Here is a 24,439-nt window from a genome sequence, read left to right as displayed (position 1 = left end):
CCATGCACTGTGACCCAGGGATTGGTGGCAAAAGGGTAGGGACTCTGGCCCTGTCCCATCCTCCTGCTTCTTCTTTCTTCCTCCCTGGATCCCTTTCTGCATCAGACCCAAGCTCCTGACTCCATCCCTAGGTCTATGGGTATGCTCTGGTGGGATCTTGGTGACTGTAGGCAGAGGGAACTAGCCTGGTGTCCCCAGGTTCCTGCAGAATCCTACAGCTCTTGCTATGTCCCTGCAGCACATGGAGTTCCGGAAGCAACAAGACCTGGACAACATCCTCTCATGGCAGCCTCCCAAGGTGAGCCTCGAGCAGCATCCCCCAGGCCGTTTGAGGCCCCTCACCCCCAACCTCATCTCCCACCCACCACATCCAGCCACCTGATGGAGTAGGGACCCAGCCTGGTGAGCTGGATTGAGTCAGGACCTTACCCACACCTCCAGGTCATCCGGCTATATGACTCAGGAGGTCTGTGTGGCTACGACTACGAAGGCTGCCCTGTGTACTTCAACATCATCGGGTCCCTTGACCCCAAGGGTCTCCTGCTGTCGGCCTCCAAGCAGGATATGATCCAGAAGCGCATCAAGGTCTGCGAGTTGCTTTTGCGTGAGTGTGAGCTGCAGACTCAGAAGGTGAGCAGCTGGGGTTGGGTAGGCCTCATCTATCTACTGGGTGGCACCAGGACCAGAGAGGAGTGGTGCCTTGCCCCCTCCCCAGCCCTCAGCACTCAGGGCTCTGGTGGAATGTGGGTTTCTCCCACCCTTAGCCACCCATAAAGGTGAGGTGTTTTCCATTGGTCTGGAAAACACTATGGGCTGCCAGAGGGTGGGATGGCAGGAAGGCGGGGAGAGGTGCCCAAGTCTCTCTGGCCAGGATCTCCTGGCTGGAGCTGTTGTCTGACCTGTATGGCGGCTCTGTCCCAAGCAGCTAGGCAGGAAGATCGAGACGGCGCTGATGGTGTTTGACATGGAAGGGCTGGGCCTGAAACACCTGTGGAAGCCAGCTGTGGAGGTCTACCAGCAGGTAAGGTGCACAGCTGGCTTGAGGCTGGTGTGGGCGGAGACTCCCCGCTGTGAGCCCTCTCTGTGAATTACTGTGAGAATCCAATGAGATAGAGGGGTGGGGATACCCTGCAGGGGCTGCACGGACCAGTCAATGATGCTGGCCTAGAGTCCACCCTCCAAGGAGAAGGAGGAGCAAGATTAACACAAAGAGGCCGGGCGCGGTGGCTCATGCCTATAGTCCCAGCACTTTGGGTGGCCAAGGCTAGAGGATCGCTTGAGTCCAGGAGTCCAAGAGCAGCCTGAGCAACACAGGTGAGATGTTGTCTCTATTAATAATAATAACAGTAATTTTTTTTTTGGGATGGAGACTCTCTCTGTCACCCAGGCTAGAGTGCAATGATGCGATCTCAGCTCACTGCTACCTCTGCTTCCCGGGTTCAAGCGATTCTCTTGCCTCAGCCTCCTGAGTAGCTGGGACTACAGGCGCCTGCCACCACGCCTGGCTAATTTTTGTATTTTTAGTAAAGACAGGGTTTTACCATGTTGGTCAGGCTGGTCTCAAAACTCCTGACCTCGTGATCCACCCACCTTGGCTTCCCAAAGTGCTGGGAATACAGGCGTGAGCCACCGAGCCTGGCCAATAATAATAATTTTTTACACGTGCCTGTAGTCCTAGATACTTGGGTGATAGAGGCAGGAGGATCTCGTGAACCCAGGAGTTCAAGGTTGCAGTGAGCTATGACTGTGCCACTATATTCCACCTTGGGTAGAGAACTGTCTCAAGAACAAATAAACAAACAAAAGAAGAATAACAGAGAGGAGGAGGCACGTGCTTGTGGGGAATGTAGGATGGGCCAGGGAGGGGCCTCTTGTCTCAGCAGCATCAGAGGCCACAGAAATCCGTGGGCGGGAGGTGATGGAACAGAGCCCCAACCAGACTCATCTTGACTCCACAGTTTTTTAGCATCCTGGAGGCAAATTATCCTGAGACTCTGAAGAATTTAATTGTTATTCGAGGTAAGCCCATTATCGGGATGACCTGGGGAGGAAGAAGCAGGAATGGGGGCTACAGTAAGTCAGCCGTGGAGTTAAAGGCTTCTTCAGCCATCTTTGTTGAAGAACCAGGTTTTGTGTGGTTGGTTTCTGGTTTCATTTTTATTTTTTTATTTATTTTAGATGGAGTCTCACTCTGTGCAGTGGTGCGATCTCGCTCACTGCAACCTCCACCTCCAGGGTTCAAGTGATTCTCCTGCCTCAGCTTCCCGAGTAGCTGGGATTACAGGTGCACGCCACCACGCCCGGCTAATTTTTGTATTTTTAGTAAAGATGGGGTTTCCCCATGTTGGCCAGGCTGGTTTCAAACTCCTGATCTCAAATGATCCACCTGCCTTGACCTCCCGAAGTACTGGGATTATAGGCATGAGCCACCGCACCCGGCCTCTGGTTTTATTTTTTAGTTCCAGTCCTTCACAGACTGATATTTTTGTAATATACAAAATCATGCACTGGTATGTTGCAGCAATGTCAAATAAGTTATAAGTTTCTTTTTTGTTTGTTTGTTTGAGACAGAGTCTCTCTCTGTTGCCCAGGCTGTAGTGCAGTGGTGAGATCCTGGCTCACTGCAACCTCCACCTCCTGGGTTCAAGCAATTCTCCTGCCTCAGCCTCCTGAGTAGCTGGGATTACAGGCACGCACCACCACACCCAGCTAATTTTTGTATTTTTAGTAGAAACGGGTTTCACCATGTTGGCAGGCTGGTCTGGAACTCCTGACCTTGTGATCTGCCCACCTCAGCCTCCCAAAGTGCTGGGATTACAGGTGTGAGCCACTGTGCCCGGCCTAAATAAGTTATAAGTTTGTAAATGTTTACTGTTACTTACGTCAGTGTGGACTGGGAACAGACAGTCCGTGGACCCCACTAGTGGATGGACACACTTTGAGTGGGAATGGTCCCTGGCTGCACTGGCAATGTCTTGTGCTCCAGAGTCAGAGGATCTGGTTCAAATCAAACTAGCTGTATGATTTCATTCAAGTCTACTTAATCTCACTGAGCCTCAGTTTTCCCATTCTGTAAAATGGAGATACAGTGGCTCCCTCCCCATAAGATAACTATGAGGTTAAACCAAACAGTGTGTGAAGACGGAGCACAGAGCTTGGCCCATAAACAGTGCTCAGTTGAGTATGAGTAATTCAGGGCAGACAGTAGGTCTAATGTAAACGTCACACCCCAGAAGATTTCAGACAACCTGGAGTGTGGAAAGGAAGAGATACTATTGGGGAATCAACATTGCTGAACCTAGAGCCAGCTTGTGCTCAACTACTTACAACTGGGTTGGGGAGACAACAATTTTTTTTTCTATTTTTATTTATTTATTTATTTATTTATTTATTTATTTATTTATTAGAGACAGAGTCTCACTCTGTCACCCAGGCTGGAGTGCAGTGGTGCAATCTTGGCTCACTGCAACCTCCACCTCCCAGATTCAAGCAATTCTCATGCCACTGCCACCCGAATAGCTGGGATTACAGGCATGCACCACTATGCCCAGCTAATTTTTGTATTTTTCGTACAGACGCAGTTTCACCATGTTGGCCAGGCTGGTCTTGAACTCCTGGCCTCAAGTGATCTGCCTGCCTCAGCCTCCCAAAGTGCTAGGATTACAGGTATGAGCCACTGTGCCCGGCCCGAGACAACCGTTTATTGAAAGCCAGGAACTGTGCCAGGTGTTATATATACATTATTTCACCTTCATTTTCCAGTTAACTGCACTGAGACTTAGAGAGGGTGGGTAACTTGCTGAAGGTCACACCGCAGAGAGCGGCAGAGTCCATATCTGTCCAACTCCGGTCCAGCACCTGCTCTTGACTGTGGCTCTGTATCCCCACATCCTCTCTGGTCCAGCTTCTCAAGAGATTTACATGTGTTTCAGCCCCCAAACTGTTCCCCGTGGCCTTCAACTTGGTCAAGTCGTTCATGAGTGAGGAAACACGCAGGAAGATTGTAATTCTGGGAGGTAAGTGACTTGGCCTCTGGTTGTGTCCATCTGCCTGGGGAGCAGAGGTTGACACTAAAGACCCTGTTTCTCCCTGGCTTTCCCTCTACTTGGGCACTGGCCCTGGCCTGACCAAGGTCAGCTTCTACACACAGGGGTCCTAGACCATGGGCTGGGAGCCACGTAAAGGTCTTGGGTGCTCTTAGGAGTAGGTGCCCAGGGGAGCATGCCCAGGACATATCAGGTCCCCTCACCAGGCTCAGCCTCCTCTGCCCTCTGTCAAGTCTTGCAGTCCCTCTTGCTCCCATGCAGACAACTGGAAGCAGGAGCTGACGAAATTCATCAGCCCCGACCAGCTGCCCGTGGAGTTTGGGGGGACCATGACTGACCCTGATGGCAACCCCAAGTGCCTGACCAAGGTACAGGGTGCCCAGAGGATGGGGAGGGAGGGGAGATGCTGTGATCTAGTGCCCACTCACGCCCCTCACCCACAGATCAGCTACGGGGGTGAGGTGCCCAAGAGCTACTACCTGTGCAACCAGGTGAGGCTGCAGTACGAGCACACGGAGTCCGTGGGTCGAGGCTCCTCCTTGCAGCTGGAGAATGAGATTCTGTTCCCAGGCTGTGTGCTCAGGTAGGGATGGCAGCCACCCCACACCTGGACACAGCTGGGAAGGTGCCAGAGCCCAGGCAGGGGGTCACCAATGGGGCTCTGTCCACTGCAGGTGGCAGTTCGCATCGGATGGCGGGGACATCGGCTTTGGGGTTTTCCTGAAGACCAAAATGGGGGAACGGCAGAGGGCTCGGGAGATGACGGAGGTTCTGCCCAGCCAGCGCTACAACGCCCACCTGGTGCCCGAGGATGGGAGCCTCACCTGCCTCAAGGCTGGCGTCTGTAAGAGCTCCGGGGTTTACTGGAATTGTTTTCCTTGCCATCTACCCTCTGCTTGCCCTCTCTTTCCAGCTCTCGGGAGGGGTGTGGGGACCTCTGTAAGCTCCAGGGGAGCTGGCTTCAGGGCCATGGATGGGATGAGTGGCCCTTACATGTGGGTATGAGGGCAGACTCATCGTGGGGGAAGAGCTGGTGTCCAGAACCTAGGGCCTTGGGTCAGCTGAGAAGACCCTATACTGGGCTCACTGGGCTAAGAGACAGGTAAGTAAGAGGCCATGGACTTAGAGTCAGGGGTCTTGGCAAGGGGACCACCCAGTTGCATGAACCACCCCACTCCAGGAATCCCAAAGAGGTGGCTTCCTCCAGGTGTTTATCCTTCACTCCCAGGCCTCCCAGGCCAGATGCAGCTCAGTCAGCTTTACCGGAAGCAGCACTGCCGAGGGACACCACTGCCCTTCCACGTCTATTGGGAACAGAGCTAGAAGGGGAGCCCAAGGTTGATTTCCTATGGAGGAGAAGGGTGTTGCTTATGCTTAAGTCAACACATGATCTTGTTTCATTTTGTGGAAAGGGAGCCTTAGGAGAGTAGAGACAGAGAAGTCTGCACAACTCATCAGACCCGAGTCCATGTTGGACCTTGGCATTGAAGGACATGCCTTCTACAAGATGAAAAAGTGACTTATGTGGCCAGCCCTTTCCTCCTGGGGTGGCAGGGCTCCTCCCTGGGTTAGGACATCGGGATAAGGGAATCCCAGTACCTCCCCTCCCTTGCTCTGTGACCGCTGAAAGATCCTATCACCTCTCTAAGCCTCAGTTTTCTCAGCCATAAAATGAGGATGGCATTGCCTTCCTCATGCGGCTGCTTTGAGGATTCAGGGCACTGTAATGTGTGATGGAATGCATGGTGCGTGGAGAAGCCCTAGAGCTACTACCTGTGCAACCAGGCCAGGACGCAGTACGGGCATACCACGTCCGTGGGCTGCAGCTCCTCCCTGCAGGTGGAGCCCAAGATCCTGTTCCCAGGCTGCAGGCTTTCTGGCTGTGTGCTGTTCTGTGTGCTGGTAACCATCATGAGTCCTTTATGTAGCGCAAGCCACCATGGGATGGCAGTGAGCAACAGGCTTAGGGAGGGGCATAGGCTGGCCCTCAGGCTCCGCCCACCGTCCTGGACCGCTCATTCCCAAGGGTTCCAGGGATGCAGCCATGCAGGGCTCGCTCTTCCTGAGATGCACGGGGTTCGTGCTCCCTGATCTCCTCTCTGTCACTGCAGATGTCCTGCGCTTTGACAACACCTACAGCCGGATGCACGCCAAGAAGCTCAGCTATACTGTGGAAGTGCTGCTTCCCGACAAGGCCTCTGAGGAGACACTGCAGAGTCTCAAGGCAACGAGTCCCTCCCCAACACAGTGAAGACCCTAGCCACCTCAGCCTGTGTGCTCCAACCTCTTTGCACCCACCCCCGATCCCTGCCGTCCCAGGCAGGGTGGTGCTGAAGGTGGCTGCAAAGAGTCACCTGTCCCACGTCAGCATCTCAGCTCATTGTGGGCCCACCTGCCACAGTGGCCAAGCAGTAAGGGGCCACCAGGGCATAGACCATGCTGAAGATTCAGACAGGAACCTCTTTCCCTGTTCCCAGAGAATGGGGATGAGAATGAGACACTGAAGATGATCCAGTCCACTGAAGATGGGTCCTGCCTGCAGAAGCTGTCCTTCCATCCATCCCGACAAGGTCCAGCCACCCAGGACTCGCCCATGCCTGGAGTTCCGGCTTCAGGGGGTGTTTGTGGCTCCCAGGCCCTGTGGGCATCACTGCTTCAGGCCTGAAAAGCAGAGAAGCCCCATTCTCTGCATATAGGAGGTCAGCAGGGGTGGGCAGGCCCAGCTGGAGGCAGCTGGGTAATGAGATGGGGCAAGGGTGAGGGTCCTGGTTCCAGCAGAGCATTGGGGCCCATCCAAGTTTGTTCTGCCACCACTGGATGGAAAATTGGAAATGGGCCGGGTGCGGCGGCTCACACCTACAATCCCCGCACTTTGGGAGGCCGAGGCGGGCAGATCATCTGAGGTCAGGAGTTCGAGACCAGCCTGGCCAACATGGCAAAACTTCGTCTCTACAAAAAATACAAACATTAGCCAGGCATGGTGGTGCGCACCTGTAATCCCAGCTACTCAGGAGGCTGAAGCGAGAGAATCGCTTGAACCTGGGAGGCGGAGGTTGCGGTGAGGTTGCCACTGCACTCCAGCCTGGCGACAGAGCCAGATTCCGTCTCAAAATAAACAAACAAACAAACAAATAAATAAATGAAAGAAAATTGGAAATGGAGATGTGGGGCCTGGCAGAGGTAACCATCAGAGGAAAAGCCACACTCAGCCTTTCAGTCGAGTGGGTAACGACTGAGTCTCCAGGGAATTCCCAGTGCCCTCCCCTCCACACCTGCTGTGATCCTGCCAACATTTAGCTTTGATTCTTCTGGCAGCTGCACCATTCATGGATGCATATACATAGAGTCTGAATAGGTGCTCTGCTGCTAGAAACAGCAAACCATTTAAATTAAACTCCTAAAGCCAGTGCCACGAGGCATCCCTGTTCCAACCGGGTGTTTGAGCAGATTGGCAAGAAAAAAAATGGCTGTGCTGGCTCCATGGAGATGGCCTGGACTGTCGGGCAAGAGTCACAGAACATCCCCATCTCCAGGGGCTACCTCTGCATCCGAGATGTGACAGGCATCCCCCGACCCTGTTGCACTGCATGGCCACCCCGTCTGCTGCTTCCCCAGATGCAGTGATATCTGGAGGGCCAGAGGCACCTGGGCTTCCAAGGCAGGCTGTGACTGACTGGAGTTGGGAGGACCCTGTGCTAAATGTCACAAGGCCCACCTTGTTGTCATGATGGGGGATTGTAGTGCCTCACTTCAGCCTTGACGTCCTCCACCTAAAAACCAGGGGTTGCTAGACTTGAACTCTGATTGTTGCCCATGTAACTACCCACAGTCAATTTTCCGCCATCAGCACAGCCTTGTCTCGTTTCCTTGAAAGTAGCAAGGATTGCTCTGCCCCCTGTACAAGGGTTTCCAAGGCTCTGATCACAGGCCTGTAATCACAAATACGGGCTGCCTGGGGGGTGGCAAACAGAAACGGGGTCAGGTGCAGGCACCAGTGACAGAATTGCAGTGAGCACAGGAGTCGCCTGCAGAGGTGAGAGCAGAAGCCAGGAGGGGAGGGCACACTGGGAGTTCAGCAGGGGCACATGTCCTCAGCAACCCCATTTCTAATTCTTCTTCTTTTTTTTTTTTTTTTTTTTTTTGAGACGGAGTTTCGCTCTTGTTACCCAGGCTGGAGTGCAATGGCGCGATCTCGGCTCACCGCAACCTCCGCCTCCTGGGTTCAGGCAATTCTCCTGCCTCAGCCTCCTGAGTAGCTGGGATTACAGGCACACGCCACCATGCCCAGCTAACTTTTTTTGTATTTTTAGTAGAGACGGGGTTTCACCATGTTGACCAGGATGGTCTCGATCTCTTGACCTCGTGATCCACCCGCCTTAACCTCCCAAAGTGCTGGGATTACAGGCTTGAGCCACCGCACCCGGCCCTTTTTTTTTTTTTTTTTTTTGAGACAGAGTGTCTGTTGCCCAGGCTGGAGTGCAGTGGCATGGTCTCAGCTCACTGCAACCTCCACCTCCTGGGTTCAAGTGATTCTCCCTCCTGCCGCAGCCTCCCGAGTAGCTGGGACTACAGACATGCACCACTACATCTGGCTGATTTTTGTATTTTTAGTAGAGATGGAGTTTCACCATGTTGGCCAGGCTGGTCTCAAACTCCTCACCTCAATTTATCTGCCTGCCTCAGCCTCCCAAAGTGCTGGGATTACAGGTGTGAACCACCTTGCCCAGACCTCATTTCTAATTCTGAACACTGTCACTTCTTTACAAAACTGAAAAAAAAAACAAGTCACCCAAAGAGGGGCTGTGGATTGCTCAAAGTTTGTGTCTTCATTCATTCATTGACGTTAATTTAATTTTTTAAAAGCAGAGACAGGGATCTTGCTATGTTGCCCAGGCTGATCTTGAACTCCTGGGCTCAAGCCATCCTCCCTGCCTCAACCTCTCAAACTGCTGAGGTCACAGGTGTGAGCCACTGGGCCTAGCCTGCTTTTGGATGTTTATTGAGTATCTGCCCAGCACCAGGCACTGCAGGCTCTGGGGACACCCAGGACTCTGGGCTGACCTAACTGTGTTAACTGGAGGTTTGCACTCATGGAGGGAGGGAGGTGGAAGTGACACCAGTGATCAGTTATCAAGTGGGTGCACTGTTACCATGGGTGCTTGGTCGGGGACAGGAGCCAAATTCTAATTTTTGTATTTTTAGTACAGACAGGGTTTCACCATGTTGGTCAGGGTGATCTCGAACTCCTGACCTCAAGTGATCCACCGACCTCTGCCTCCCAAAGTGCTGGGATTACAGATGTGAGCCACCACGCCCGGCTCACATTTTTCAAGTTTGACTAGGCATTTCTCCATAGATGATATACAGCCTTTTGCACCTGCCCTCTTGGTACCCAAGTTCTTGTCCAGCATCCAGGAAGATTCAGGTCACACAAATAAATTGAAGAGAGGTGAATCTGGAGGATTTTATTGAGCAGTGTAAGTGGCTCTCAGCAGGATGGAGAGCTGGAACGGGGATGGAGGGGGAAGGTGATCTTCCCCTGGAGTTCTGTCCCTGGTAGAACTCTTCTCCGAAGTCTCACGGTCAAGCCATCCCTCTGAAGTCAAACTGCTTCTCTCCAACACCTGTGTTGAGAAATGTTGAGTGTATGATAAAATATCTTGTTTGCTAAGAAGAACGATGGCAAGGAAAACCTGGCCGCGCTCCCCCCGAGTGGAAAACTACTTGGGGCATTCTAACGTAGCAAGACTATACGTATATCATATGCCTGTTAAAACAATTCTTTAAGCACCGGATATGTGACCCTGCCCCCGTGGCTCCCTCGTGGAGAATACTTTGTAGTATCAGTGGTAAGCAGGCACCAGCTGCCTACCTAGTTTATTTTTGTTCCATGAGAAAATACAGAGCACCTGTTTGTTAATAATAATCACCTGTTCAGCGAGAATAAATACGTGGGTCAGCGTCTGCTCAAGGCCTTCAGCCTGGAATGCTATCAGCCTCTGAGGCTCTCAGCTCGGAAGGCTGCTGGCTGCCCCCCACAACCTGGATAGTCCCACTTTGCTGTTCTATCTGGGTGTCTGCTTCTTAATGCCTCAGCGCCGCCTGGGTGGGGGGTCTCTGGTAAGCTGGCTGCTGCTTCTCTTCTCTGCTGCTCCACCCCACCACTGTGCCACCCTCTGCCAGTGAAGCCTGGGGTTTTGATGGGTAAAAGATGGGGGGTGGGGCAGGCCAGAAAGCAACATTCAAGCTGGAAAAGAGACAAAGTGAGAACACGTTGGGCCACAGTCCCAGGCTGGAGGGTGTGGTCCTCTCCAGGGAACTCGTCCTTTTCTGCCTAGCATTTCCCTGCCTCTTGTCCACATCCACACCGTCCTCTCCACTCAGGCTTCCAAGTAGCTGGAACCACAGGCACACATCACTACAACCAGCTAATTTTTTGTATTTTCTTGTAGAGATGGCGTTTTACCATGTTGCCCAGGCTGGTCTCAAACTCCTGGGCTTAAGCTATCCACCTACCTTGACCTCCTAAAGTGCTGGGATTACAAGTGTGAGCCTGGCCAGTTATTTATTATTATTTTGTGGAGATGGGGTCTCACCCTGTAACTTAAGCTGGAATGCAGTGACACAATCATAGCTCACTACAGCCTCAAACTCATAGACTCAAAGGATCGTCCCACTTCAGCCTCCTGAGCCTCTGAGACTACAGCCATCGCACTCCGCTCAGGAGGAGAATTTTCATTAATTAAAAATAAAATTATTTATAGCTTCAGACAAGGCCTTTTTCCATCCTTACCCTTTTCCTCTCTTTCGTTAAGCCCCTTTCCTATTTTTTTTTTAATTTCCATAGGTTTTTGGAGAACAGATGATGTTTTGTTACACAGATAAGTTATTTGATGGTGATATCCGAGATTCTGGTGCACTCATCATCAGAGCAGTGCTCACTGCACCCAACGTGTGGTCTTTTATCCCTCACCCCTCCTCCTCTTTCCTCCCAGTCCCCAAAGTACATTCTATCATTCTTACACCTTTGCATCTTCATAGCTTAGCTTCTATCCTTTTTTTTTAAATACTTCACAATCTCCTGCTCATGACTTTGATCTGTTCTGAATCTGCTTCCTCTAAGAAGTAGCTTTTGCTGAAACACATCTCTTAGCAGATCCCAAAATATAATGAAGAGAATGGTGGGACATTTGTGTCTGTTCTTGTAATATATTATTCCTTGGTTCTAGAAAAATAGATTTCAGGAAATAATGTGCTATTTCCAGTTTGATGTTGACTGGGTGCTCGAGTGAGCGTATTTTCTTTTTTCTTTCTTTCTTTTTTTTTTTGAGACAGAGTCTCACTCTGTTACCCAGGCTGGAGTACAATGTTGTGATCTCGGCTCACCGCAACCTCCATCTCCTGAGTTCAAGCAATTCTCCTGTCTCAGCCTCCTAAGTAGCTGGGATTAAAGGTGCTTGCCACCATGCCCAGCTATTTTTTTGTATTTTTAGTAGAGATGGGTTTTTGCCACGTTGGCCAGGCTGGTCTCAAACTCCTGGTCTCAAGTGATCCACCTGTCTTGGCCTCCCAAAGTGCTGGGGTTACAGGCATGAGCCACCATGCCTGGCCTTTTTTCTTTTTTTTTTGGAGACATTATCTCCATGTGTCACCCAGGCTGGAGTGCAGTGGCATTTTCTCAGCTCACTGCAACCTCTGCCTTCTGGGTTCAAGTGATTCTCCTGTCTTAGCTTCCCAAGTAGCTGGGATTACAGGCATGTGCCATCATGCCCAGCTAATTTTTGTATTTTTCATTTTGCCATGTTGGTTAGGATGGTCTCAAACTCCTGACCTCAGGTGAGCTGCCCACCTGGGCCTCCCAGAGTGCTGGGATTACAGGATTACAAGCATAAACCACCGCACCCCACTGAGTGAGCGAATTTTCATGTGACTGGATGCATTTTGGCATCTTTTCTTGCCCCATTCCTGGTGACTTTTTTTTTTTTTTTGAGACAGAGTCTCACTCTGTCGCCCAGGCTGGAGGGCAGTGGTGTAATCTCAGTTCACCAAGACCGCCACCTCCTGTGTTCAAGTGATTCTCATGCCTCAGCCTCCCGAGTAGCTAGGACTACAGGCACCCACAATCATGCCCAGCTATTTTTTGCATTTTTTGTAGCAATTTGTGGGGTGGAGCGGGGGGCGGTCTCACCATGTTGGCCAGGCTGGTCTTGAACTCCTGACCTCAAAGGATCCACCCGCCTTGGACTCTCAATGTGCTGAGATTACATGTGTGAGCCACTGCACCTGGCACCTGGTGCCTTTTCACTGGGCTAGAATAGCTGAGGTAGCCCATTCTATCCTCTTCTGCCTGGGACCCAGCTGGCATTCTTTGGTTTGTTTTCTCTAAGCTCTAGGCCTGTGCTATCCAATACGGTAACCACGTGTGACTGTTTAAAATTAAGTCAACTAAAATCACAAAGTTAATTCATCCCTCATGTGCTAGAAGTAAACTGGAGTCCGCTCACCTGGCACAGTAAGACCAGATATCCATTCTGAGATTTTTGCAGTGGTAAAAAAGAAAGTGTATATTTGCAGGGCACCCAGCAAAGAAGACCAGACCGCTAAGGCTTAAACCCTGACCTCCCCAATGGTTTGCAGGTAAGGCTTTCTAAGGCAGGGGTAAATTTCAGGAAGGCGGAAGTTACACATTGGTCTTGACTTAAAAGGGTGGGATATCTTGCAGCTGGGGCTTAGGTAATAGGGAGAGTCAAAGTTTTCTTATTTGCAGTTGGTTAAAGATTTGTTTAAAAATTTGGGGTCAGCAGAAAAGAATGTTAACTTGGGCTGGCAGATGTGACTTCCTCTAAGCCCTTCAGGAAGAAATGTACAGCAAAGAGTTCAGTCTTCAGCAGATCCTTTTTGGGAGGGGTCCAGGTTTCTGCAAAACAACTCGGAAAGCTATGCTAAGATGTCGTCTTTAGTTTCTGTAGAGGAACCAAACATCTGACTCTAACTTCCTTGGCTGTTGTTTGAGGCTACTATTACCTTCTTCCTTATCAAGTTGCTTGTTTACTTCTCAGGGCTAGGTAGGGGCTTGGAATTTCCCTGGAAGGAACTCAAGATTTTCCTTTATTTCCATCCTTGTGGGGAGCCCAGCAGGCCTCTCAGAGGGATCCCTGCTCCATCTAACTCAGCTGCACTAACCACACTTCAAGGGCTCACATGGTCACCTGTGGCTCGTGGCTACTGCGCTGGCCACACAGCACATTTCCTTCTGTCGGACAGCACTGTTCTAGAGAATGCAACCGGATTCACAGGTCTCTGCCTCAGCTATGCTGGGATGACCCTTGTGTCTCTGGGTAGGGGGAGGGGAGATGGGGAAAGGCTGGGTGAGGCTCCAGCTAGGGCCTGTTGTCTGGTACCCTCTTCTCCAGAGAGGAGAGGCCTGGTGGCTCAGCCTGGCTTGGCAGTATCTCTTCCTGACTCCATTGGCTGGGGTGACAGGAATGACCCTCCCTTGCTGCACACACTGGCTATTAGCTTCCATCACCACCCCAACCCGGGGTCCCTGCTGGAGGGGTCCTCTCCTACCCTGGGTGAACTTTTCCTCAGACGGTGTTGGAGTGAGCACTCTCTGTAGCTGTCTCATGCTGTTGTCTGTTGCTGATAAAAAGATAAGAAAACCTGGTACTTTCTATTTTTAAAAAAATGAATTTGTGGTATATGAATTATATCACAATTTTTTTTTAATTAAAGGAGATGAAACTGCCCAACGGTAAAAGATAGAAAGTGAACTGTCAGATGCTACTGAGAGCACCTCCGGGGCTCTGGAGAGGTGCACCCCAGTCCCTTTCCATCTCCCCACAACCCTTTTACTTTTTTTTTTTTTTTTTGAGACGGAGTTTCGCTCTTGTTACCCAGGCTGGAGTGCAATGGCGCAATCTCGGCTCACCGCAACCTCCACCTCCTGGGTTCAGGCAATTCTCCTGCCTCAGCCTCCTGAGTAGCTGGGATTACAGGCACGCGCCACCATGCCCAGCTAATTTTTTGTATTTTTAGTAGAAACGGGGTTTCACCATGTTGACCAGGATGGTCTCAAACTCCTGACCTCATGATCCGCCTGCCTCAGCCTCCCAAAGTGCTGGAAATTACAAGTGTGAGCCACCACACCCAGCCCTGCCGAATGTCTTAATTCTGTTTCTTGTTAAATACATTCTTGTATTTTGTAGCCAAATCAATTCATTTTCCCTTTGTGATTATGTCATTGCTTTTAAACACAGACCATGCCCTTCCAGAGATGTGGGGTCACTTTTACTTTCTTTTAGCATTTTTTATGATTTACTTTCTTTTTCTAAAAATATATTTTAAATCTCTCTAGGGCAAACGATGTTCAAATTAAATATAATGCAAGTCACAAATGTGATCCATACATGTAATTTTATTTTATTTATTTATTTATTTTTAAGACCGAATCTCTCTCTGTCACCCAGGCTGGAGTGCAGTGGTGCGATCTCAGCTCACTGCAAACTCCACCTCCCAGGGTCAAGTGATTCTCCTGTCTCAGCCTCCCAAGTAACTGGAATTACATGCACACGCCATCATGCCTGGCTAATTTTTCTATTTTTAGTAGAGACGGGGTTTCACCATGTTACTGAGGCTGGTCTCAAACTCCTGGGCTCAAGCAATCTGCTCACCTCACCCTCTCAAAGTACTGGGATTACAGGTGTGAGCCACCATGCCCGGCCCATATATGTAACTTTAAATCTTTCCAGTGGCTACTTTTTTTTTTTTTTTTTTTGAGATGGAGTCTCACTCTGTCTCCCAGGCTGGAGTGCAACGGTGTAATCTCAGCACACTGCAAGCGATTCTCCTACCTCAGCCTCCCGAGTAGCTGGGATTACAGACGAGCACCACCACATCCAGCTAATTTTTGTATTTTTAGTAGAGACGGGCTTAACCATGTTGGCAAGGCTGGTCTCAAACTCCTGACCTCCGGTGATCCTCCTGCCTTGGCCTCCCAAAGCGCTGGGATTACAGATGTGAGGCACCACTCCCAGCCCCAGTGGCTACATTTTTTTTTTTTTTTTTAAGTAAAAGGGATAGGTAGGGGCACAGGGGATTTTTAGGGCAGTGAAACTATTCTGCGTGATACCACAATGGTGGACATATGTCATTATAGATTTGTCAAAACCCAGAGAATATCCAACACCAAGAGTGAGCCCTAATGTAAACTAAGAACTTTGGGTGATATCAGCGTGTCAGTGTAGGTTCATCAATTGCAGCAAATGGACCTCTCTGGAACCAGAGATTGTGTATGTGTGGGGACAGCAGATATGTGGGAACTCTACACTTTCTGCCCAGCTTTGATGTGAATTTAAGACATATAAGTTGGACACGGTAGCTAATGCCTGCAATCCCAGCACTTTCGGAGGCCGAGGTGGGAGGATCGCTTGAACTCAGGAATTTGAGACCAGCCTGGGCAACATGGCAAAACCATGTTTTGTATTTTTCTACAAAAAAATACAAAAATTAGCCGGCTGTGGTGACGCACACCTGTGGTCCCAGCTACTGGGAAGGCTGAGGCAGGAGCATTGCTTGAGCCAGTGGGGCAGAGGTTGAAGTGAGCAGAGATCGTGCCACCGCAGGTGCAGTGGCTCATGCCTGTGATCCCAGCACTTTGTAAAGCTGAGGCGGGCGGATCACCTGAGGTCAGGAGTTCAAGACCAGCCTGAACAACATGGAGAAACCCTGTCTTTACTAAAATACAAAATTAGCCAGGCGCGGTGGCGCATGCCTGTAATCCCAGCTACTCGGGAGGCTAAGGCAGGAGAATCACTTGAACCTGGGAGGAGGAGGTTGTGATGAGCTGAGATCGCACCATTGTACTCCAGCCTGGGCAACAAGAGCGAAACTCCATCTCAAAAATAAAATAAAAAATAAAATAATAAAAACTATTGAAAAGTCAAAACAAACAAGTGAAAGTACTTTTAATAACATATTTTATCATCCCAATATATTCAAAAATATCATTTCAATATGTAATCATTTATATAAAATTAATTAATGAGGCTAGGAGCAGTGGCACACACCTGTAATCCCAGCAATTTGGGAGGCTGAGGCAGATGGAATGGCTTGAGTTCAGGAGTTTGAGACCAGCCTGGCTAACATGGTGAAACAATATGTCTATTTAAAAAAAAAAAAAATTAGCCAGGTGTGGTGGGGTGACACTGTAGTCCAGCTACTTCAGAGGCTGAGGTGGGAGGATCACTTGAGCCCATGAGGTCAAGGTCATGTCCCCTCTACTCCTCTCTTGAAAATTCACATCCAGCCAACTTCTGATTTTTTTTTTTTTTTTTTTTTTTGGAGACAGAATCTGGCTCTGTTGTCCAGACTGGAGTGCAGTGGCAGGATCTTGGCTCATTGCAGCCTCAACCTCCCAGGTTCAAGTGATTCTTGTGCCTCAGCCTCCCAAGTAGTTGGGACTACAGGCACAGACCACCATGCCCAGCTAATTTTTGTATTTTTAGTAGAGACAGGGTTTCACCATGTTGGCCAGGATGGTCTCGAACTCCTGACCTCAAGTGATCCACCTGCCTCGGCCTCCCAAAGTGCCAGGTGCCAGGATTACAGGCATGAGCCACCGCACCCAGCTGAACTTTTTTTCCTGCTTTTCCTGGTGATCTCCACTTGGCTCTCTTGTGTCAGCCAGAGTGACCTCTTGGCTCTCCGTCCGCTCTGTCATTCCTCCCAGGGCTTCTGTCAGTCCTCGGCTGCCACCTCGCATTCCTCTGCCTTCGGACTGTGGCTCTCACCCAGGAGCTCCACACCTGGGTCATCTCAGGATCTCCACCCCTACAGCTCCCAGCTCTGGTGACAGCCTCAGTAATAACAACATTATGAAATAGATTCCTAACAGCCAGCACTTACTGAGTAGGCAACACCAGGCATTCTGCTGACCCAGGGTGTGTCCTCTTATCCTTCCAACCGTCTTGAGGGCAGGAACCATTTTGCACATAAAGCTGTCCTATCCGTCAGTGAGCAGACAGGTCCCAGGCTGTGCTCAAGGCCAGGGGAAGGAGCTTAGGGGTCCTTAGACAAAAGCCCTGGGGCTCCTAGAGGGTTGAGCACTTTGGCCTGGTGTGGTGGTTGATATCCCTAATCCCAGCACTTTGGGAGGCAGAGGAGGGAGGATTGCTTGAGGCCAGGAGTTCCAGACCAGCCTGGTCAGCATAGCAAAACCCCATCTCTATTTTATTAAAAATAAGAAAAGTTGTTTGTTGTTTGTTTGTTTGTTTTTATTTCTTCTATTTTGCTGGGAAGGGGCGAGTTCCCTTTCCTGCCACCTGCGAACAGGTAGGAGCCCCGGCAGTGAGGAGACTTGGAGGTGGGGTGCCTCCAGCTGCCCCAGACTCGAGGCTGTGCTCCAGACCCCTCTCTGGGCGGGTCACCTCCCTGTCCCAGGTAGGGTGCCCTTGGTGACTGAAGCAAAAATCCTCGAGGGGAGGAGATAACTGGGCGGGGCGGGGCGGGGCAGGCCCAGCGCCTCTCTCTCCCGTCGGGGCGGGACCAACATCTGGCACTGCAGGCAAAACCAGGCGGCGGCGGCGGCCACGAGGCCAGGCGACGGCCCGGAGGACCTGCCCCCCGCGCCCTTCTGCGCCCGCAGGCACCATGAGCGGCCGAGTCGGGGACCTGAGCCCCCAGCAGCAGGAGGCGCTGTCCAGGGTGAGGCGCGTAGCGGGCTGGGAGGATTGGGGAGGGGCCCTGAGCAGCCTGGCGCTGCGGAACCCGGCTGGAGCCCCCATTGTACGGACGGGAACAACGAGCCTGGAGAGAGCGTCTCTGTTGGCTGCTCTCCCGTCCGGCGCGAGATTGCTGAGGCCGCTAGGTGCAGCACGCGGGACAAGAGTCCATCTCTGAGGGACTTGGGGCCGAATCCAGTCTTCTGACCTTGCCTGCTCCCCATCACCCGGTCCTGGCCCTTGTTCCCCGGTTGTGGGGGAGGGGGTGGTGCTGCCATCCGGCTGCGGGGGCAGCCTTGGGTAGACAGACTCCTAGATTTCATGCCCAGATTGCAACATTTGTTTGTTTGGTTTCTCTTTGTGATTTGTCCTCAGGGCCCAAGCTTCCCTATCTTTAATTTTTACTTATTTATAATTTTTTTTGAGGGAGTCTTACTCTGTCACCAGGCTGTGCTATCTCGGCTCACTGCAATCTCCGCCTCCCGGGTTCAAGCGATTCCCCTGCCTCGCCCTCCCGAGTAGCTGGGACTACAGGCGCACACCACCAACGCCCGCCTAATTTTTTGTAGTTTACTAGAGACGGGAGTTCACCATGTTGGCCAGGATGGTCTTGATCTCCTGACCTCCTGATCTGCCTGCCTCGGCCTCCCAAAGTGCTGGGATTACAGGCGTGAGCCGCTGTGCCCGGCCTTTATTATTATTATTATTATTAAAAAGAGATGGAGGCGGCCAGGCGCTCACGCCTGTAATCCCAGCACTTTGGGAGGCTGAGGCAGGTGGATCACCTGAGGTCAGGAGTTCGACACCAGCCGGGGCAACATGGCGTAACCTGTCTCTATTTTAAAAATACAAAAAATAGCTGGGCGTGGTGGCAGGCGCCTGTAGTCCCAGCTACTCGGGAGGCTGAGGCAGGAGAATCGCTTGAACCTTGGAGGCAGAGGTTGCAATGAGCTGCGATCACGCCATTCCACTCCAGCCTGGGTGATAGGGACTCCATCTCAAAAAAAGAGAGAGAGAGAGAGAAATGGAGGGGTCTTTTTGGGGAGGTGACCTTGAGATAGTCCTACAGGCTGTGCCTGAAGTGTCACAGCCATGGAGAAAGGAGAGAGTGTCCAGGAATTAGATATTACAGCAACAATGTGGTTTTTGATAGCCAAGGATTTGAAACTGACTTTGAGGTTGGGGGAGAGGAGGTGTCACAGCCAGGCGAGGGGATGGGGGCTCACACTTCGGCCCTATGAAAGGCAGCTTAAGAGTTATGGGGGAAATGATGTGTTTCAATGCTCCTGCCCTTCGGAAAGGCCCTCCAGGGAGAAGAGAGAACCCTGAGAGGAGACTGGTCCCCAGGGGAAAGAGGGCCCTCAGGGGAAATAATGGGGTCCCCAGTGAAGGAGGGGCCCTCAGGTGAGGAAGGTGGGGGTCTCCTGGTGAGCCCTCTCCCTCCCCACTGGTGGTGGCCTCTGGGAAGCCCCAGGCACTGTGCTCCTAGTGGGAGCTGTTTTTGGAGGTTTTCTGGTCTTTGGAGGTGAACTATGATGTAGATGCCTGTGCGCCAGAGAGCTTTAAATGATATGAAGAAATTATTCTTATATCTTACATTATTTAAAAGTAGTGAATGTGGCTGGGCAAGGTGGCTCACGCCTGTAATCCCAGCCCTTTGGGAGGCCGAGGCGGGTGGGTCACTTGAGGTCATGAGTTCGAGACCAGCCTGGCCAACATGATGAAACTTGTGTTTACTTAAAAAAAATACAAAAATTAGCCAAGCATGACAGCCTATGCCTGTAGTCCCAGCTACTCGGGAGGCTGAGGCAAGAGAATTGCTTGAACCCTCAAGGTAGAGGTTGCAGTGACCTGTACTCCAGCTTGGCAACAGAGCAAGACTTCGTCTCAAAAAAAAAAAAAAAAAAAAAGTAGTGGATGCTTGTTATTTTTTGAATTTGGGGAAAAGAGAAAAGTAGGAAGAAGGGAGAGGTCGCCCATGGTCCCAGAGGTCTGGACAACCAAGTCTAGGAGCATCTTCTTCTAGTTCCTTCCCAAGTTCAGTTTCAGCACCTCTGGTGCACTGCTTTCCTGCCAGTGGCATCATGATAAGATGAGTTTTCTCCCAGTCACTCCTCACCCTTCCCAGCACCTGCTTAGTGGCTTTCTCTTCCACTTGTACCCATTCCATGGGGGGCAGGGCCCCCTAGGGTGGCTCTTCCTGACCTTGACACTTCCTTTCTGCATCCCTGGGAAAGATTTTCCACCCCCTCAGCCTCAGTTTCATCTGCAAAGCAGGAATGTGATCTTTGCCCCACCTGCCTCAGGGCCTGCCTTGAAGTTCAAAGGAGGAAACCCACTAACCTGACGGGGCTGAGGGGTGCAGAGTTATTGCTTCTCAGGGGTCACCACTCTTCTCCAACCCCCAAGTAACACTTCCTCCTGAACCCAGAGGCTGCAGCTGTTGGTGCAGGAACCTCCATCCCAGGGGCCTGTTCAGATTATTATAGCAGGTGCTATTGCTGACTGGAGTCGATTAAACTGATTTTTCTTTTCTTTTTCTTTCTTCTTTCTCTCTCTCTCTTTTTTTTTTTTTTTTTTTTTGAGACCGAATCTCTGTTGCCCAGACTGGAGTGATGCAATTATAGCTCCCTGTGACCGCTGCCTCCCAGGCTCAACTGATCCTCCCACCTTAGCTTCCTGAATAGCTGGGACTATGTGTGTGTGCCACTATGTCCGGCTACTTTTTGTATTTTTGTAGAGAAAGTGTCTCGCTATGCTGCCCAGGCTGGTCTTAAATTCATGGGCTCAAGCAACCCTTCTGCCTCAGCCTCCCAAAGTGCTGGATTACAGACAGGAGCTGCCGTGCCCAGCCTCACATTTCTAATCCCAAATTTGGATTCACAGATTCATCTTCAAACCCAGCCCTTGGCTTTAGTCTGTTAGTCCCAGGGAAGTGAGGTCTCCTCTCTTTCTCAGACCCAAGCCTCAGACTTAGACGCAAACTCCTAATGACATCCTTCAACTCTGCCAGGAGAAAAAGGCGTGCTTCCTCCCCCACAGTCCTGATAAGGCATTCCTGGCTTCTCTTTCAGCCCCTGTCTGTTGACCTCCGCTTGTGTTTTTTTTCCACCAAGTTCCACTGTCCAGGGCGTCAGGCAGTCCATGCTGGCTGAGCGCTCACATTTATCTGACACCTGCTTGGAGCCAAGTCTGCTAAATGCATTACGTGCACAAACTCCTTTGATTGGCACAAGTTCATTATTATCCCCATTTCACAGATAAGGAAACGGAGGCTCAGAGAGGTTTGGTAACTTGCCTCTAAATCTAAACCCTTAAGATGCAGTATCAGGGACAACATTCCTAAAACCATCTAGCTGGCCTGCATCAGAATCACCCAGGGATCTTTGTGAAAAATGAAAAATAAGGCTGAAAATACTTAATGAAATCTTACAAAAGCCTTTTTAACAATTAACAATTATTTTCACTGGTGTCAATTTAATTTATTCTACAACAAATAAACCTCCAGAGGGAAAACCTTAATATAATAAACTTCCAGAGGGAAACCATTCTGCTGTTTATAAACAGACAACATGATCATATAATCATATTTTTTTATTTTTTTGCTTTAATAAGTTCACAAGGCAAAACCCTTATTAACCAGCAGGTGGATCAATTTTACAATTTTGTATTTGAAATTTATGTTTCAAAATTATAATCAGACTTCCACAGCAATAAAACTGCATTTCCACATAGTGGATTATGGAGACGTAAATGACAATTTCCAGCTATTTATTCCTATAAGAATTTATGCATAATAAACTTGTCTTATTAATGCTTCTTGATCCAAAAATAATTTTATATAAATAACTGACAGAGGCCAGGGGCGGTGGCCCAAGCCTGTAATCCCAGCACTTTGGGAGGCCGAGGCGGGTGAATCACGAGGTCAAGAGATCGAGACCATCCTGATCAACATGGTGAAACCCCGTCTCTACTAAAAACACAAAAAATTAGCTGGGCATGGTGGCGCGTGCCTGTAATCCCAGCTACTCAGGAGGCGGAGGCAGGAGAATTGCCTGAATCCAGGAGGCGGAGGTTGCGGTGAGCCGAGATTGCGCCATTGCACTCCAGCCTGGGTAACGAGAGCGAAACTCTGCCTCAAAAAAAAATAAAAATAAAAAATAAATAAAAGTAAATAAATAACTGACAGAAAAATACCTTCTTTAGGCTGGGCGCAGTGGCTCATGCATGTAATCCCAGCACTTTGGGAGGCTGAGGTGAGCGGATCACCCGAGGTCAGGAATTCAAGAACAGCCTGACCAGCATGGAGAAACCCCTTCTCTACTAAAAATACAAAATTAGCTGGGCATGGTGGCGCATGCCTGCCATCCCAGCTACTCCGGAGGCTTAGGCAAAAGAATCGCTTGAACGCGGGAGGCGGAGGTTGCAGTGAGCCAAGATCGTGCCATTGCACTCCAGCCTGGGCAACAAGAGCGAAACTCCAACTCAAAAAAAAAGAAAAAAAGAAAAATACCTTTTCTAACCACAAAAAGAGCTAAAGAGAATAATAAAAGTTTTTATTTAAAGATGCATAAAAGAGGCAGGCAGATCACCTGAGGTAAGGAGTTCGAAATCAGCCTGGTCAACACAGCAAAACCCTGTCTCTACTAAAAATACAAAAAAATTAGCTGGGCATGGTGGTGTGTGCCTGTCATCCCAGCTACTTGAGAGGCTGAGGCAAGAGAATTGCTTGAACCTGGGAGGTGGAGGTTGCAGTGAGCCAAGACTGCACCACTGCACTACAGCTTGAGTGACAGGGCTAGACTCCATCTCACAAAAAAAAAAAAAAGCATAAAGTACACTATAAGGCACATTTTTGACATGAACCTCAATGACCTGTACCAACGTCCTTCTTTTTTATTTTTATTTTTTGAGATGGAGTCTCGCTCTGTTGCCAGGCTGGAGTACAGTGGCACAATCTAGGCTCACTGCAACCTCTGCCTCCTGGATTTAAGCAATTCTCCTGCCTCAGTCTCCCCAGTAGCTGGGACTACAGGCACACGCCACCAGGCCCAGATAATTTTTGTATTTTTAGTAGAGACTGGGTTTCATCATGTTGGTCAGGATGGTCTCGATCTCTTGACCTCGTGATCCACCTGCCCTGGCCTCCCAAAGTGCTAGGATTACAGGTATGAGCCACTGTGCCTGGTTCCAACGTCCTTCTTATATGTGAGGCAGATGGAAAAGCAAGCTTTACCTTCTATTTGGTCTAAAGAGTACGTATTCTAAAGCATGAGTCGAATTGTTGGCAGTGGAGATGAAGCTGAAGAGAAGAAAGACGAGGTCAGGCACGCCGAGGATGCGGGTGAGCTGCTTGTGAAGAACCTGCTCTCTGTAGGACATCTGCTGCTGCGTGTTGCGCCGGAATCTGTACCACCCGATGACTTTCTGCAAGAAAAGTGTAGAAAGTCACGTGAAATCTTATAATTTAATTCTGAAGGTATCCATACAAACACGCGCACACAAATGTTCACAGCAGCTTTACGTGCAATACAGCCCCACATTGAAACAACCCAAGTGTCCATCAGCAGGAGCAGGGATAAACAGATTGTGGTTATGCATACACTGGACTCCTGCTTAGTCATAAAAAGGAACATGGATGAGTCCCAAAACTATGCTGAGTGAAAGAAGCTAGACACCTCCTCACTAAAAAAAGTACAGGTTATAGGATTCTATTTACACAAAATTCTAGAAAAGGAAAACTAACCTACAGTGACATAAAGCAGATCCGTTGTTAACAGGAATGAGGAGAGAAGGTAGGAATGGAAAGGCAAGAGGAAGCTTTTGCAGGTGACAGAGATGCTCATTATCTTATTATGGTGATGGTTACATACATCAACGTCGTAAGAGTATACTTTTGAAATATGTGCAGTTTATTATGTGTCAATTTTACCTCAATAAAACTATTTCAGAAGTTTAGCTTTGTCAGCTCTAACTACGGCATAACTAAACTGGCTAATGAAACTGTTATGCTCTCTGGAAGAATACTTCTTACAATGGGCTTTGTTGGTCGTCCGGAAGTCAGATGACTGCAGAGCTATCTGAAAGACTGCTGCAGTGCAGACTCCTGGGCCCCACCCAAATCTGCAGAATCAGAACCTTAAGACAGAGCCAGGAGTCTGAATTTAAGATGAGTTTCTGAGTTTTTCTTTCACATATTGAAATTTTAAAACATCTGTTGTCAAAACATTTAATTCTTTACTAGAAGATCAATCTTCATACAGCCTCCTTCTTTGAAACAAACTCTGGGTTAAAATCTTGTTTTAAGAAGTAAAGGTAGTTTAAATCTATTAGTGTCATATTAAAATCAACAGTAAATTGAGATATTTTGACACTTTCATGTAGAAAGAAAGTAAATCAACTTTTGCTGAGGCAGCTATGTCACAAATATTTTCACTAATTATTACACCACACTAAGTGAATAATGTTTTCTCCATTGAGTTCATATCACATGCAAAGAACTCCAAAGAACAAATAAGCAACAGTTCCTAACTCAAGGAGGACTACTGAACATAAAAGGTAACTTCCCATAGATTAAAGCAATTAATTCTGATATCCCTTAAATAAAAAGAAAACCCAAGCCTTTCTTTCAGTGTATAATCTTTTTTTTTTTTTTTTTTGAGATGGAGTCTT

The 24,439-nt window shown here is 49.5% G+C and overlaps 2 protein-coding genes across 11 annotated transcripts in view; one reads left to right on the top strand and one right to left on the bottom strand.

Annotated features, from left to right (window-relative positions):
• The window catches only part of LOC105730284 (SEC14-like protein 4), a 38,983-nt gene extending 30,841 nt beyond the window's left edge, over window positions 1–8,142 (top strand). For 4 of the 6 annotated variants that reach the window (XM_064367897.1, XM_021665680.2, XM_021665679.2 and 1 more), the window contains 9 exons: window positions 239–298; window positions 442–630; window positions 923–1,021; window positions 1,959–2,019; window positions 3,933–4,016; window positions 4,308–4,414; window positions 4,490–4,629; window positions 4,721–4,890; window positions 6,158–6,385. In XM_064367897.1, the coding sequence (XP_064223967.1) occupies window positions 239–298; window positions 442–630; window positions 923–1,021; window positions 1,959–2,019; window positions 3,933–4,016; window positions 4,308–4,414; window positions 4,490–4,629; window positions 4,721–4,890; window positions 6,158–6,297 (1,050 nt within the window). In that variant the 3' untranslated portion in view covers window positions 6,298–6,385. Of the gene's footprint in view, window positions 1–238; window positions 299–441; window positions 631–922; window positions 1,022–1,958; window positions 2,020–3,932; window positions 4,017–4,307; window positions 4,415–4,489; window positions 4,630–4,720; window positions 4,891–6,157 lie in introns of all 6 variants that reach the window. The other 2 variants (XM_064367899.1, XM_012471378.2) reach the window with 2 other exon arrangements.
• Window positions 8,143–9,485: 1,343 nt separating this feature from the next.
• Window positions 9,486–24,439, bottom strand: part of LOC105730286 (BRISC complex subunit Abraxas 2-like) — a 32,091-nt gene continuing 17,137 nt past the window's right edge. The window contains exons 5-7 of one of the 5 annotated variants that reach the window (XM_064367894.1): window positions 23,004–23,194; window positions 13,617–13,688; window positions 9,486–9,670 (exon numbers count right to left, since the gene is read on the bottom strand). In XM_064367894.1, coding sequence (XP_064223964.1) covers window positions 13,634–13,688; window positions 23,004–23,194 — 246 coding nt within the window. In that variant the 3' untranslated portion in view covers window positions 9,486–9,670; window positions 13,617–13,633. Of the gene's footprint in view, window positions 9,671–13,616; window positions 13,689–16,073; window positions 16,209–21,343; window positions 21,900–23,003; window positions 23,195–24,439 lie in introns of those variants that run through there. The other 4 variants (XM_064367895.1, XM_064367896.1, XM_064367892.1 and 1 more) reach the window with 4 other exon arrangements.

The sequence above is a fragment of the Aotus nancymaae genome, unplaced genomic scaffold (genome assembly GCF_030222135.1).
Source record: "Aotus nancymaae isolate 86718 unplaced genomic scaffold, 86718_ANA_hifiasm-v0.15.2.pri h1tg000076l, whole genome shotgun sequence".
NCBI lineage: Eukaryota > Metazoa > Chordata > Mammalia > Primates > Aotidae > Aotus > Aotus nancymaae.
This window is presented reverse-complemented; position numbering and strand designations above follow the sequence as displayed.